The sequence below is a fragment of the Pangasianodon hypophthalmus genome, chromosome 25 (genome assembly GCF_027358585.1).
Source record: "Pangasianodon hypophthalmus isolate fPanHyp1 chromosome 25, fPanHyp1.pri, whole genome shotgun sequence".
Taxonomy (NCBI): Eukaryota; Metazoa; Chordata; class Actinopteri; order Siluriformes; family Pangasiidae; genus Pangasianodon; species Pangasianodon hypophthalmus.
The window spans coordinates 19,648,281-19,664,006 of record NC_069734.1 but is presented as its reverse complement, the minus strand read 5'-3'; the positions used below and the strand labels follow the sequence as shown (position 1 = coordinate 19,664,006).

Here is a 15,726-nt window from a genome sequence, read left to right as displayed (position 1 = left end):
TGTGGGTGTGTGGGTGTTTGTAGGTGTGGGTGTGTGTGTAGGTGTGTGTGTAGGTCTGGGTGTGTAGGTGTGTGTGTAGATGTGGGTGTGTGGGTGTGGGTGTGTGTGTGTAGGTGTGTGTGTAGGTCTGGGTGTGTGTGTAGGTGTGTGTGTAGGTCTGGGTGTGTAGGTGTGTGTGTGTGGGTGTGTGTGTAGGTCTGGGTGTGTGTGTAGGTGTGTGTGTAGGTGTGTGTGTAGGTGTGGGTGTAGGTGTGTGTGTGTAGGTGTGTGTGTAGGTGTGGGTGTGTGTGTGTGTGTGGGTGTGTGTGTAGGTGTGTGTGTAGGTGTGGGTGTGTGTGTGTGTGTGTGTGTGTGTAGGTGTGGGTGTGTGTGTAGGTGTGTGTGTAGGTCTGGGTGTGTAGGTGTGTGTGTAGATGTGTGTGGGTGTGGGTGTGTGTGTGTGTGTAGGTGTGTGTGTGTAGGTGTAGGTGTGTGTGTGTGTGTAGGTGTGGGTGTGTAGGTGTAGGTGTGTGTGTGTGTGTGTAGGTGTGTGTGTAGATGTGTGGGTGTAGGTGTGTGTGTGTGTGTAGGTGTGTGTGTGTAGGTGTAGGTGTGTGTGGGTGTGTGTGTGTGTGTAGGTGTGTGTGTGTAGGTGTGGGTGTGTGTGTGTGTGTAGGTGTGTGTGTGTGTGTGTGTGTAGGTGTGTGTGTGTAGGTGTAGGTGTGGGTGTGTGTGTGTAGGTGTGTGTGTAGATGTGTGTGTGTGGGTGTAGGTGTGTGTGTGTGTGTGTGTAGGTGTGTGTGTGTAGGTGTAGGTGTGTGTGGGTGTGGGTGTGTGTGTGTGTGTGTAGGTGTGTGTGTGTAGGTGTAGGTGTGGGTGTGTGTGTGTAGGTGTGGGTGTGTAACAGATCTACTGAACTGTGTCTGTGTGTTGATCAGACTGGTTTAAGGCCACGGGCAGACAGTTGAGGAAGAGTGTCCACATGAGGAAAACAGAGGGACTGGGGAATGATGGCAGGAGGAAGGAGATGAAGAGATGAGGAAGATGAAGAGATGAGAGAGATGAGGGAGATGAGGGAGATGAGGGAGATGAAGAGATGAGAGAGATGAGGGAGATGAAGAGATGAGGGAGATGAAGAGATGAGGGAGATGAGGGAGATGAAGGAGATGAGGGAGATGAAGGAGATGAAGAGATGAGGGAGATGAAGAGATGAGAGAGATGAGGGAGATGAAGAGATGAGAGAGATGAGGGAGATGAAGGAGATGAAGGAGATGAAGGAGATGAAGAGATGAGGGAGATGAAGAGATGAGGGAGATGAAGGAGATGAAGAGATGAGAGAGATGAAGGAGATGAAGGAGATGAAGAGATGAGGGAGAGGAAGAGATGAGAGAGATGAAGAGATGAAGAGAGATGAGGGAGATGAGGGAGATGAAGAGATGAAGAGAGATGAGGGAGATGAAGAGATGAAGAGAGATGAGGGAGATGAAGGAGATGAAGAGATGAGGGAGATGAAGAGATGAAGAGAGATGAGGGAGATGAGGGAGATGAGGGAGATGAAGGAGATGAAGAGATGAGGGAGATGAAGAGATGAAGAGAGATGAGGGAGATGAAGGAGATGAAGAGATGAAGAGAGATGAGGGAGATGAAGAGATGAAGAGAGATGAGGGAGATGAAGGAGATGAAGAGATGAGGGAGATGAAGAGATGAAGAGAGATGAGGGAGATGAGGGAGATGAAGGAGATGAAGAGATGAGGGAGATGAAGAGATGAGGGAGATGAAGAGATGAGGGAGTGGCGTTACCGTGATGGTGACGATGATGCAGATGTTTTTGGGATCTCTGATGAAAACTCGGCGAGGAATCACTTTAGCATAATGAACCAATCGTGCAGAAAACACCGTCAGACAGAGGAGCTCAATTACTGAGGTGGTCTGAGGAACACACACACACACACAAATACACACATTATATACACACACACATTAAAGTTATCTTTAATCTCATTAAAGATTCAGATGAATAAATTAATATGATAATCTGTTGTAATTACAGTTAGATTCATTTGCAATTTTTTAATTATTCTGACTGAAAATGAATCTGATTCTGATTCAGTCTGATTCTAGTTGATTTTGAATCCTACTGATTCTGTGCTGATTGTAAATGAATCTGATTCAGATTTTAATTGTAATTACTCTGTTCTGAATGTAAGTTAAGCTGAGTCACATTTTGACTAATAGAGTGAGTCATTCTAATAGTGATTTAATTAGATTCTAAATGAATCCGATTCTGATTCATTCAGACTCCATGTGACTCTCACAGCTACTAATGCTGACTGATTCAGATATTGTGATATTAGCAGAAGCTAACAGTCGCTCAACTGACTACACAAAGAGACACGACAAGAGGGGGTGTGTGTGTGTGTGTGTGTGTGTGTGTGTGTGTGTGTGTGTGTGTGTGTTACTGACCCACAGGGGCAGCGGGATGAGAGCCGGCTCCTCAAACAGTGCAAGTGCCAAATCCATCATGATGAAGACATACACACACACACGCAGCAGCCAGTGATTATACAACAGGTACAGCCTGCACACACACACACACACACACACACACACACACACACACACAGAGAGAAAGATGCTGCAGATCTTGTGCTGTGCCACCTTCACACACACGGCAGCACGTTGTGTAGTTGTGTAGTTGTGTTGTTACCTCACTGCCTGTGGTGTCGTGTCAAAGACGATGTTCCTGTTGTGCTGAGCATCTGATACATACACTGCAGCCAGGTTTAACCTCTAAACACACACACACACACACACACACACACACACAAGTAATATAGTGGTAATGGATTACAGATGATGTTGCACAGCGCCAAGTCTGAGGTTTGTAAACATCACAATAATGAATCATTAATGAAACAGAAACACACTTGGCCACTGATCAGATCGCTCATTAATATTATTAAAACTCGTGTGATATATCGGGAGCTGATTATATCACAATAATACCGTGCAGGCGATATACTGCGCAGCCCTGAAGTGCTCACTGCACACAATAACATCAGATTAAAACATATAACAATGATTAGTGAATAATAAACTGTGCAGCTTTAGTTTACATTCCTGTTAATATTTAGCGAGTTTCTATGATGTAGCAGGATCACACACACACACACACACACACACACACACACAATAATCTTTCAGAAGCAATAGAGATGATCCTGTGGTGAGTTAAAGTCAGTAATAAATAAATAAATGATGGATTGTTGAGGAGTTTCTCATCACTATGTCTCTGAGAGCTCAGTAATATCGCGGTATAGCGGGATGTGTGTGTGAGTGAGAGAGTGAGAGCTCAGTAATATCGGGGTGTGTGTGAGTGTGTGTGAGTGAGAGCTCAGTAATATCGGGGTGTGTGTGAGTGTGTGTGAGTGAGAGCTCAGTAATATCGGGGTGTGTGTGAGTGTGTGTGAGTGAGAGCTCAGTAATATCGGGGTGTGTGTGAGTGTGTGTGTGAGTGTGTGAGTGTGTGTGTGAGTGTGTGTGTGAGTGTGTGAGTGTGAGTGTGTGAGTGTGTATGTGATATATCGAGGCTGGTTCTGAGTTTTTCCTACGTGTTCTCCGGTGTCGGGGTTCTGTCTGTCTCTCTGCGCTCCGTCTGTCTCTCCGGCGCTCCTCTCTTTCTCTCTTTTCTCTCTTTTCTCTTGTTCAGCCATCTTCCTTGTTTTTCATCCACAAAACTCCTCTTTCCTCTCCGCCTTTCCTCTTTTTTTCCTTCTGCTTTTCCTCCTCCTCTGCAGGAAATCCAGCTCTCGTGACCTCCACACCGGATTCCTTTTCCCACTTTTACACACACACACACTCTCACACTCTCTCACACACACACACACACTCACACACACACACACACACACACTCACACACACACACTCTCTCACACACACTTCTTTTTTTAAGGGAAATCTCACACTCTCATCCCAGAGCTGAGAAATCAGTGTGTGATGGTCACTCGCTCCTCCTTAATGTGTGTGTGTGTATCTGTGTGTATCTGTGTGTGTGTGTGTGTGTATCTGTGTGTATCTGTGTGTGTGTGTGTGTGTGTGTGTATCTGGTGAGTTGGGATCGCGCAGTCTGACCGTCATGTGACGGAGAGGAGCGGAAATAGCGGCGCGCGCACTGGATCCAGGTTTATAGGATTATAACTCCACACACTCATCATCATCTCTCTCAAACACACACACACACACACACAGCCCAGTTCGGGTGTTTATAAAATTGAGAGATTTTGTTCCTTTTTATTTTAATAATAATATAAATACCAGTAAGCTGCTGTTGTTCCGGCCCGGACAGTAACCTGCACACTAAACTGAGTGTCTGTTACACCACAGTAACACACACTAGTGTGTACTTCACATGTCATCATGTCAATTAGTAACCTAACTGATTTACTGACTCTGAATCAGCATCGAAACACTGAACCGACACTGAATCAGCATCGAAACACTGAACCGACACTGAATCAGCATCGAAACACTGAACCGACACTGTATCAGCATCGAACACTGAACCGACTCTTCTGAATCATCATCGAAACACTGAACCGACTCTTCTGAATCATCATCGAAACACTGAACCGACTCTTCTGAATCACAGCGTTCATAAACTGACTAAATCTAAGAGTTTCAGATTCTGACTAAACATTAGCACTGAGGCTAAGCTAGGCTAATTTCTGTTGTGTTGTTAATAAATGTGTATTTTTTACAATAAAGATGACACTGACAAAAAGATTCAGAGAGTTTAAACTCTTTAATGTCCATCAGTGATGAGTGTAATCACCGCTGTGTTTGTTGTTTCATCATCATCATCATCATCTCTGTGAATTTGCACGTGCTTCAGAATCATCACACTTACCCTGAAAACCTTACAGATGAACAAATCATCCTCCAGTTTCAGTCAAATCACAATTTAAACCCAAAAAAGTCATTCACACACACACACGCACGCACACACACACACAAGTGTACAAAGGTTAACCAGATTATCTCAGCTGACTGGCCGAGTTTTGGTTTGGTGTTTAAAGATTAAAGTTTAATCTGCTAAAGACGGATAACTGTTTCACTGCAGCGCTAAAAACACTACAAAGTGCATCAGATAGTGTACAAGAGCCGAGCTCAAGACTCGTTAGTGCTGAATGTAACGCCATGCGTCTGATGGCTGATTATGACATCATTATCCGACTCATTTGCATATTGCAGACAGCCAATAAGATCGCGGTGAAGATGTATAATGTGCATGATGAGCACCACGAAGGTCAAAGGTCATAGGTGTAATTCCTGATGGAGGGAAAAGGCACTTCTGAGTACAGTGCAGAAGAGAGAAAACACCGAGAGACAGATTTCTTTCTATCTGATTGCTGCGGATTTGATACTCGCTCATGTGCTGAGGTCTCAATGTGAAACGGAGGAACTAATGCTAATGCTAATGCTAACCAGCACTGATCATTTCAGGTTTATTTCTGACACCACCTGAGCTAACCTCCACAGCACTGAGTCATATTCTAACTGATTCTGATTCATATCCTTTCTGATTCTGATTCATATTCTAACTGATTCTGATTCATATCCTGTCTGATTCTGATTCATATTCTAACTGATTCTGATTCATATTCTAGATGATTCAGAATTATTTTCACCAGTTCTGCTTCTTGTTCTGACTCTAAATTAAATTCTGACTCACAACCAGATTGGATTTTGACTCATTTGGTTTGTGACAGAATCTGATTCAGACTTTGGCTTATACAGATTTCAGTTGATTGATTCTCTGATTTCTGACACTTAATCAGATTCAGATTTATTTATATTCAGATTTTGATTCAAACTGATTCAGATTCACATTGATTATGATTCCTGTTTAGATTCAGATTGATTCAGATTGATTCAGATTCAGATTAAGACTGAGTCAGATTTTGATTCCGACTGATTCAGAGTCAGAGACCCACAGGGCAGACCCACAGGGCAGATCCACGGATCAGAGGAGTTGTGGGTGCAGTGGATTTGGTCTGACGGAGGAAAACGCCCCAATGTGCTGTATGGCGTTGGGTTCGAGGCTGTGGGCGGAGCCTGCACTGCGGTACAGCACCATGTCCTTGGCGTTTCCCCTCATGCACGTGGCGGTGTCCAGCAGCTCGGCGACGCGGGAGGACGTGTTCCCCGGGAACAGCATGGCGGGCGTGCAGCACTCGGTGGCAGGAGACACGGCGTACAGCTGCGGGGAGACGCGCCTCAGCTCCAGCAGGTAGTGTCGCCCTATAAGCTCCGCCCCCGCCATGATGTAGGCCACCAGGAAGAGGAAGAGAGGCACAGAGAAGGGCGGAGAGAAGCGAGGGAAGAAGGCCAGGAAGAGAAGAATCAGCGACGCCCCGCACACGCCGAGCCCCACCCACTCCAGGATTCGGTACGGCTCCGGGTTCCAGTAGCGCTGCAGCCGTTCAGGATGATATAATTTAACGTACAGCGAGCGCGAAACGAACCTGCGGCTGAGTAACTCACGGATGACGGAGAAGAAGTCGGTGCCGGGCAGAGCGTCGTCCTCCAGCACCACCACGTTCCTCGGCTTCACCGTCTCCGCGCTTCGACGCAGACAGAACACGTAATCTCTCTTCTCCTTCTCAAACAAGTTCACGTCCTGGTCCACGCCCTTCCCCCGCCTCACCACGCGGAACCGCTTCTCCACCAGCGCGGCGTCCTCGTTCTCCTGGGGACCGCTTTCCACGTCGCACACCAGCACGGCTGCACACGGGGCCTCACCGCACCCCTGCAGGAGGACGTCCAACCGCCGCATCACCTGCAGCAGGTAGTGATACTGCAGCCCGTCCGTCCTGCGCGTCGACACCACCGTCACCAGCAGCTCCGGCCGCTCAGAGACGTCCCTCTGCACAGCTCCGCCCACCACCTCATCCCGCCAGTACGCAAGCGCCTCCTGCCCCTCCTCATAGCTCCGCCTCAGGGCCTCATCACTCCTCTGCTCCAGGAACCAGGACTTCAGGAAGTAGTAGGAGTAGAGACAGCGATGGCAGCACAGGGGCAGGAGCACGCCGAACGTCAGCGCACACAGAGCCAGCGCCCGCGTCACGTGACTCGACCAGCGCAGACGCTGCAGCACCACGCCTCTCCATCGCCGCATGGGTGTGATCTCACACACACACACACACACACACAGCGTCTGTAATATGCACAGGACCAGTCAAGTCTCTTCTATTATTCTCTCTCTCTCTCTCTCTCTCTCTGTGTTTAAAAAGTTTAATAATGTTTTACTCTCCACAGCTTCTGTCACTGCAGCTCTGACGTCATCCCCCGGCTCTTGTGTGTGACGTTACAGAAACATGGAGGCGCCCAGTGATTCACAGTAAACAATATTCGGAAGAGCGTTTTGAAGTATTAAAATACGCTGAGAATGTAATCTGAGAATGTAATCTGTTTATCCGCACACCAGCCCGCAGCGTTAGCTCAGTTAGCCTAGCACAGCTAGCTCAGTTAGCCTAGCACAGCTAGCTCAGCACAGGACTGCGTGGCTCCGGGTTTCTCGGAACTCGGACCGGGTTTCTGCTCGGTGTATCAGCGCGAGCGGGTCCGGAGCTCTCTGTCGTCAGAAGCCCTAAAATCACGCAGGAATATTCCACATCGGACACGCGCACAGTTTCTCCGTTACAACTCTGTAAACACTTCCGGGTTGTAATGGCCACCACAGGGGCGCGCGACACGAGCTCGGAAAATGACAGAAAATTAGAGCAAATTCCCAGAAATGCACATATAATAAACACAGCAGTTTTACACACTTCAGTATTTAAATGAGGTTTTTAAACCCAATGATTAACCAATCAGCACTCAGCATCTACAGTTTAACTCTCCCAAAAGGAAAGCTGAGGAAAATGAAAAAATATTCATGTTTTGATGAATGTTGAGATATCTTTGTAGTCACCATAAAAAAGACATTATTTAACCATAAATACATGTGAAACATAAACGAGTTTAGCTGTGCATGCGCTCCACAGTGTACTGCAGCAGCAGGAGGTTCTGTGGGCCAAATTTATAGAGTTAAATTAAAACTACAGGACTGAGGTGAAGTAAACAAAATTCACAGGCAGGAGATTAAAGCGCTTAGAGATAAGGGTTAAAGCCACATGCTAATCCACATCACTCATCTGTTTCCTCCTTGTGTTCAAACACTTCTGTTAAACACTGCTGATAAACACTTCTGATAAACACTTCTGTTAAAAACTGCTATTAAACACTTCTGTTAAACACTGCTATTAAACACTGCTATTAAACACTGCTATTAAACACTTCTGATAAACACTGCTATTAAACACTTCTGTTAAACACTGCTATTAAACACTTCTGTTAAACACTGCTATTAAACACTGCTATTAAACACTGCTATTAAACACTTCTGATAAACACTGCTATTAAACACTTCTGTTAAACACTGCTATTAAACACTGCTATTAAACACTTCTGTTAAAAACTGCTATTAAACACTGCTGTTAAGACGTGGACGTGGAGACGTTGTTACACCCTGAACCACCGTCCCACCTCGCTCGAGAGTCTTTAATCAAAACAGTGCTGGTGACTTCACGCTGAGCTTCTTCACCTGAAATCTCAACAAGCAAAGATTTTAACTGTGGTCTCATGCTCATGTCTCACACACTGCAGCAGGTTTTTTTTTAGCTATTTACATTTATTTATGTACTAATCTATTTATTCACAGGATTCTTAGCTTTCTCTCTTTAATGTTCATATGTTGTGTTTATTGTTGCGTGTCGTGTAAAACAAATTCCCTACAGAGCAATAGATTCCTGACACGGAGGACACACGGATCAGACCTCTTCTGACAGAGCCGCTGTCAATCAATCTCTCTCTCTCCTTTACTCATTCTACACACACGACTGTGTTTCTCTCCTCTCCTCGCTCACACTCGCCGTACAGGGTCTCATAAAGCACGGTGGCGATTCTGCTCACCGCAGGGAAGTAGCACGACTCACAGCCTGGTGTGAGAACAACATCCCGGAGCTGAACATTCTCACCGCTGCTCACATGTGTACTGACTTCTGCTAATCATCACAGCCAGCTCTCTCTAGCAGCAGCACTGCCGAGTCCTTCAGATTTCTGAGCTCCACCGTTACAAACACACTTCAGTGGGGGGAGAATATCTCATGCCTGATCACACGCATGTTCTTTCCAAGGAAGCTCAATGCATCTCAACCTGTAATGGTTCAGTTTTTCAGAGCATCCTTTTATCCTTCATCTGGGTGGTTCTCCTCCTCCTCCTGTCAGTCAAACAAACTATTACCTTTTAATACAACTATTAAATGATGAGTAATCTGAGCTGCTCCAATTTTAACTTTATGTCATTAAATGCCATTTAATTTTTTTATCTGCATTGCTGTCCTTTTTTTATGCAAGTGTTGTAGTTGGTGTTGTATCATCTTTTACCTCGTAGCACTTCACATCAAATGAAAAGTGCGGTGTAAATAAAATCTATTATTATTATTATCATTATTATTATTAGACTATAATAACTCATAAAATGAAGGTACAACACACACTATTTCCACACCACCACATGAACGTGCCTAGCGTGATTACTAGCGTTTGTGCTTATGAGTTATTGTGTATGCACTTTGTGAATCTGTTTGTGTATCTGTGTGCCTGTGGAACTGTTCAGTGTGTGTGTGTCAGATATGTTGTCTGTTAAACCTAACCAGGACAGTGTCAGTCCATGTCTGATTACACTGTGTGCTGCTGAATTACTGATTTAAAAAAAATTTAAACTTTGTGTTTACTGTTAAATTTCTGTAGATACAATAAATATTTACAGGGTAAAGTGTCACAGTGATGCTATGAATGGTATGTGTGTGTGTGTGTGTGTGTGTTTGTGTGTGAATAAGTGTCATGAATATTTGTGAACAAAAGTACTGTGAATCATACAGGGTCGGGTCTGGGTGGAACTGAAGATCCACGTTCATCATAAATGTACTGTTTTTACAGTCACTAAAATTAACAACACGTTAATCACTACACACACACACACACACACACACACACCCGCGTACACACACACACACACACCCGCGTACACACACACACACACACACGCGTATACACACACACACACATGCGTACACACACACACACACACATGCGTACACACACACACACACACACACACACACATGCGTACACACACACACACACACAGACAGACACACACACACACATGCGTACACACACAGACACACACACACAAAAGAACTCAGTAAGCACAAAACTTTACATAATACCATTGTAAAGTAATTAACTGATTAAATCTCACAGCATGAGTTAATGTTCATTACACCTCAGTGCTGCTGAATCCTGCACTCTGATTGGTCAGAAGGTGTTGATTAGTTTTCTATAGCAGCAGCTCTGACAGTAGCAGGTTTATATTAATGCGCTTGTTCTGATACGTTATCGTTTCTATAGTAACAGCTCATTCACAGGGACGTGTACAGCGAACGCTCCACTGATAATAAACAGATTTTAAAAAACGTTTTGGTGAAGTTTTCTGTAAGGAGACGTTTATTAACGTTAACGTTTATGGAAGGAGTCTCCAGTGTCAGCGCTTTGTAACAGTCAGAGGTAAAGCTGTAACTGTAAGTTTTCCCACATCTTCAGGACAGAGGAGTTTACGCTTCTTTGCGGTTTCTCGGTAACATGCGTAACAAGATGCGATTTTTTTTTCTTAGTAACTTCAAGAGAAAATAATAAAGAGAGGCTGGTGAGGGAACGAGTGTTTATAGCTGCTATAACGTAAGTGACTACAGGAACTTGTTTGACAGATGTTAAATGCAACTGTAAATGGATTAAAAAGTTTGACATGTAATCAGCTCAGGGTGGTTACAGTAACGACACTCCTTTACATATCAGTGTGTCCTGGTATGTATCTGATGTGTGAGTTCTTCCTGTTCATCCTGACACTCAGGTTCTTCTTTGGGTGGCGCAGCATGACGCACAAACCCCTGCACGTAACCCCCCCGCCCGCCCATCCCCCACCACAAGCCAGTGTTAAAAAACAGGCTGACACACACTCTCCTGCTCATTCTCACCTGTAGACGTTAGACACAGAAGTGTGGACACACACACACACACCATGGCGAGTGTTGGGATGCTGCCGAGTGGACTGGCAATCTGCTGCTCCCTCCCTGATATTCTCTTCCTACCTGAACTCGTGAGATCATTCTTACTTTTTATTATTCTACATGTGTGTGTCTCTGTGAGCGTGCGTGTGTGTGTATCTATGCGTGTGTGTGTATCTGTGTGTGTGTATGTATCTGTGCGTGTCGCTGTGCATGTGTCTTTGTGTGTATATACTAATCTCTTAAAGTGTTTAAAAAAGTGTTGTCTATTGTGTAATGTATGTAATGTTTGTTATTATAAAGCTTCTTATTGTGTTAAAGCAGTGCTGATCTGATTACATTCCTCTGTGTGTGTGTGTGTGTGTGCATGTGCAGGTGTTTGGAGGCTTGGTGTGGATTTTAGTTGCGTGTACGTACATCATTCCCAATAACCCTCAGGCGTACGTCATGGCCGTGTCGTTGTTCTGCTTCTGCCTGACCTTCATCTGGATGATGATGTTCCTCTGTGGAGCTCATCACAGCCGATCCTCCTGGGCTGCTGGAGTTAGTCTACACACACACACACACACACACACACACACACACACACACACGGCATTCTCTTGTTAAGCACACGACATACACTTGGCAGAGTTCACACAGGGTTGGGCGATATGACAAAAACATCATGTCCAGACGCTTGAAGACATTTTTACGATACAGAATATGTACGTTTGATAAGCAGCGATACAATTGTGTTGCATTAAAAAATATGAAAAACTTCTTTGCCCAAAAAACGACTTTAAACTGAAAAGGATAAAATACATAATTTAGATAAGTTATAATAACAAATAGAAAAATAGATTTTACAATTTTAAAGCTTCAGTACAAAATTTTAACATTAGATCAGCTGCTTTTAAAAAAGAGTTAGAAAAAAGATATCAAGATATCACATTTGAGGGAAATGTCGATGTTCCAGTTCATTAAATAATTTCTCTGTGTGTGTGTGTGTGTGTGTGTGTGTGTGTGTGTGTAGGACGTGCTGTATCACGGTTTAGCTGCTATGCTGTATCTCAGTGCTTCAGTCTTACTCGCCTTAGTCACCATTGGGATCGGTTATAACCTTTCACCAGATGGAGATGTACTAAAAATCTACAGACTGGACATCTCTGCTGTGGTACACCAACTGTCTCTCTATCTGTCTCTCTGTCTCACTCTCAATGTGTCTGTCTCTCTGTCTCACTCTCACAGTGTCCGTCTCTCTGTCTCACTCTCACCGTGTCCGTCTCTCTGTCTCACTCTCACTGTGTCCGTCTCTCTGTCTCACTCTCACTGTGTCCGTCTCTCTGTCTCACTCTCACCGTGTCTGTCTCTCTGTCTCACTCTCACTGTGTCTGTCTCTCTGTCTCACTCTCACCGTGTCTGTCTCTCTGTCTCTCTCACTGTGTCCGTCTCTCTGTCTCACTCTCACCGTGTCTGTCTCTCTGTCTCACTCTCACCCTGTCTGTCTCTCTGTCTCTCTCTCACCGTGTCCGTCTCTCTGTCTCACTCTCACCGTGTCTGTCTCTCTGTCTCACTCTCACCGTGTCTGTCTCTCTGTCTCTCTCACTGTGTCCGTCTCTCTGTCTCACTCTCACTGTGTCCGTCTCTCTATCTCACTCTCACCGTGTCTGTCTCTCTGTCTCTCTCACTGTGTCTGTCTCTCTGTCTCACTCTCACTGTGTCTGTCTCTCCTGTCTCACTCTCACCGTGTCTGTCTCTCTGTCTCACTCTCACTGTGTCTGTCTCTCTGTCTCTCTCTCACCGTGTCTGTCTCTCTATCTCACTCTCACCGTGTCCGTCTCTCTGTCTCACTCTCACTGTGTCCGTCTCTCTGTCTCACTCTCACTGTGTCTGTCTCTCTGTCTCACTCTCACCGTGTCTGTCTCTCTGTCTCACTCTCACTGTGTCCGTCTCTCTGTCTCTCTCTCACCGTGTCCGTCTCTCTGTCTCACTCTCACTGTGTCCGTCTCTCTGTCTCTCTCTCACTGTGTCCGTCTCTCTGTCTCTCTCTCACTGTGTCTGTCTCTCTGTCTCACTCTCACTGTGTCTGTCTCTCTGTCTCACTCTCACAGTGTCCGTCTCTCTGTCTCACTCTCACCGTGTCCGTCTCTCTGTCTCACTCTCACCGTGTCTGTCTGTCTGTCTCACTCTCACCGTGTCTGTCTGTCTGTCTCACTCTCACCGTGTCTGTCTCTCTGTCTCTCTCACTGTGTCTGTCTCTCTGTCTCACTCTCACTGTGTCTGTCTCTCTGTCTCACTCTCACCGTGTCTGTCTCTCCTGTCTCACTCTCACCGTGTCTGTCTCTCTGTCTCACTCTCACCGTGTCTGTCTCTCTGTCTCTCTCTCACCGTGTCTGTCTCTCTATCTCACTCTCACCGTGTCCGTCTCTCTGTCTCACTCTCACTGTGTCCGTCTCTCTGTCTCACTCTCACTGTGTCTGTCTCTCTGTCTCACTCTCACTGTGTCTGTCTCTCTGTCTCACTCTCACTGTGTCCGTCTCTCTGTCTCACTCTCACAGTGTCCGTCTCTCTGTCTCACTCTCACTGTGTCCGTCTCTCTGTCTCACTCTCACTGTGTCTGTCTGTCTGTCTCACTCTCACAGTGTCTGTCTCTCTGTCTCACTCTCACAGTGTCTGTCTCTCTGTCTCACTCTCACCGTGTCCGTCTCTCTGTCTCACTCTCACTGTGTCTGTCTCTCTGTCTCACTCTCACAGTGTCTGTCTCTCTATCTCACTCTCACTGTGTCCGTCTCTCTGTCTCACTCTCACTGTGTCTGTCTGTCTGTCTCACTCTCACAGTGTCTGTCTCTCTGTCTCACTCTCACAGTGTCTGTCTCTCTGTCTCACTCTCACTGTGTCCGTCTCTCTGTCTCACTCTCACTGTGTCTGTCTGTCTGTCTCACTCTCACCGTGTCTGTCTCTCTGTCTCACTCTCACAGTGTCCGTCCCTCTGTCTCACTCTCACAGTGTCCGTATCTCCTGTCTCACTCTCACTGTGTCCGTCTCTCTGTCTCACTCTCACAGTGTCTGTCTCTCTGTCTCACTCTCACAGTGTCTGTCTCTCTGTCTCACTCTCACAGTGTCCGTCCCTCTGTCTCACTCTCACAGTGTCCGTCTCTCCTGTCTCACTCTCACTGTGTCTGTCTCTCTGTCTCACTCTCACAGTGTCCGTCTCTCTGTCTCACTCTCACCGTGTCTGTCTCTCTGTCTCACTCTCACAGTGTCCGTCCCTCTGTCTCACTCTCACAGTGTCTGTCTCTCCTGTCTCACTCTCACTGTGTCTGTCTCTCTGTCTCACTCTCACCGTGTCTGTCTCTCTGTCTCACTCTCACCGTGTCTGTCTCTCCTGTCTCACTCTCACTGTGTCTGTCTCTCTGTCTCACTCTCACCGTGTCTGTCTCTCCTGTCTCACTCTCACTGTGTCTGTCTCTCTGTCTCACTCTCACCGTGTCTGTCTCTCTGTCTCACTCTCACCGTGTCTGTCTCTCTGTCTCTCTCACTGTGTCCGTCTCTCCTGTCTCACTCTCAATGTGTCTGTCTCTCCTGTCTCACTCTCACTGTGTCTGTCTCTCTGTCTCACTCTCACTGTGTCTGTCTCTCTGTCTCACTCTCACTGTGTCTGTCTCTCCATGTGTTACAGGTGTTCTCCTTCATCGCCACACTGCTGTACACCATTCACACCATCTTCTCTGCCATCCGCTGGAAGGTTTTTTAAACCAAGATGTTTCAAATAAGTATGTGTGTATGTGCGTGTGTGTGTATGTGTGGGTGTGTGTACGTGCGCCTGTGTGTGCATGTGCGCGTGTGTGAGTGTGTGTGTATGTGCGCGTGTGTGTGTGAGTGTGTGTGTATGTGCGCGTGTGTGTTCCAGCCTGTCAGACATTAGTAAGTGTAATAATGGTTGTGTATTCACTCTATTCCTGTAAAGGAGAAAGCTGATTTTTTTGTCTTTACTCTGAGGATTTAATGCTGTCGCTCTGTAGGTCAGTGTGTGTTTGAAACTTTTTGATTAATGACAATTCACACTGAGAGAAAACTACAGAGATGAATAAACTTTAAAAACGAGTGTGGCATTTATTTCATGTCTATTAAAAACTGTGTTTAAATGAGTCGCACCTTGATGACATCATATGAGACGCAGTGCTTCTCGTCCTCGTCCATCTTCTCTGCAGAAATCACACTAATTAACGAGTGTGACGAGGGTGCAGGATGGCCCTGATTTCTGATTGGATGGCATGTATTTAATAATAATAATAATAATAATGATAATAATAACAATAATAATAATAATAATATGTTAAAATGTCAGTTTTTTGAAGTAGAGCTACAGCTTGTGTGGGTTTTCTGCAGCCTTCAGTTTGACTGTTACAGGATTGTTTATGAAAAAGAACCTTAATAAAAAGATGAATAAATCCTCTCCTGTTTTTGGTGTCTGCTCCATTTTATTCTCCACATTTGGCTCCACATTTCCACAATCACACTGTGTAGATTTGTGTCTAAAAGCTGCAGATTATATTTATTGTGATATAAAGCTTTTATTATCACGCTGAAAATAG

At 45.5% G+C, this 15,726-nt stretch overlaps 3 protein-coding genes across 4 annotated transcripts in view; 1 reads left to right on the top strand and 2 right to left on the bottom strand.

Annotated features, from left to right (window-relative positions):
- Window positions 1–4,073, bottom strand: part of tpcn3 (two pore segment channel 3) — a 13,939-nt gene extending 9,866 nt beyond the window's left edge. Inside the window, exons 1-4 of one of the 2 annotated variants that reach the window (XM_034299652.2) lie at window positions 3,591–4,073; window positions 2,687–2,769; window positions 2,443–2,557; window positions 1,780–1,908 (exon numbers count right to left, since the gene is read on the bottom strand). In XM_034299652.2, coding sequence (XP_034155543.2) covers window positions 1,780–1,908; window positions 2,443–2,557; window positions 2,687–2,769; window positions 3,591–3,692 — 429 coding nt within the window. In that variant the 5' untranslated portion in view covers window positions 3,693–4,073. The remainder of the gene's footprint in view (window positions 1–1,779; window positions 1,909–2,442; window positions 2,558–2,686; window positions 2,770–3,590) is intronic. The other variant, XM_034299651.2, reaches the window with a different exon arrangement.
- Window positions 4,074–4,763: 690 nt separating this feature from the next.
- pgap4 (post-GPI attachment to proteins GalNAc transferase 4) lies at window positions 4,764–7,872 on the bottom strand. Its single transcript, XM_053229427.1, has one exon. The coding sequence runs from the start codon at window positions 7,156–7,158 to the stop codon at window positions 6,004–6,006; it is 1,155 nt and encodes a 384-aa protein (XP_053085402.1). The 5' UTR covers window positions 7,159–7,872; the 3' UTR covers window positions 4,764–6,003.
- Window positions 7,873–11,088: 3,216 nt separating this feature from the next.
- LOC113524267 (myelin and lymphocyte protein) lies at window positions 11,089–15,587 on the top strand. The gene is made up of 4 exons (XM_026910441.3): window positions 11,089–11,241; window positions 11,525–11,692; window positions 12,165–12,305; window positions 14,811–15,587. Exons 1-4 carry the CDS (start codon window positions 11,164–11,166, stop codon window positions 14,883–14,885), a joined length of 462 nt encoding a protein of 153 aa, XP_026766242.1. The 5' UTR covers window positions 11,089–11,163; the 3' UTR covers window positions 14,886–15,587.
- Window positions 15,588–15,726: the final 139 nt, after the last annotated feature.

Bases quoted from the DNA above. Each gene is read 5' to 3' on its own strand.
- pgap4 (XM_053229427.1), bottom strand. From the start codon at position 7,158: ATGCGGCGATGGAGAGGCGTGGTGCTGCAGCGTCTGCGCTGGTCGAGT.
- LOC113524267 (XM_026910441.3), top strand. From the start codon at position 11,164: ATGGCGAGTGTTGGGATGCTGCCGAGTGGACTGGCAATCTGCTGCTCC. The intron at 11,242-11,524 runs GTGAGATCATTC...GTGCATGTGCAG, and splicing joins TTCTCTTCCTACCTGAACTC to GTGTTTGGAGGCTTGGTGTG. The intron at 11,693-12,164 runs GTTAGTCTACAC...GTGTGTGTGTAG, and splicing joins GATCCTCCTGGGCTGCTGGA to GACGTGCTGTATCACGGTTT.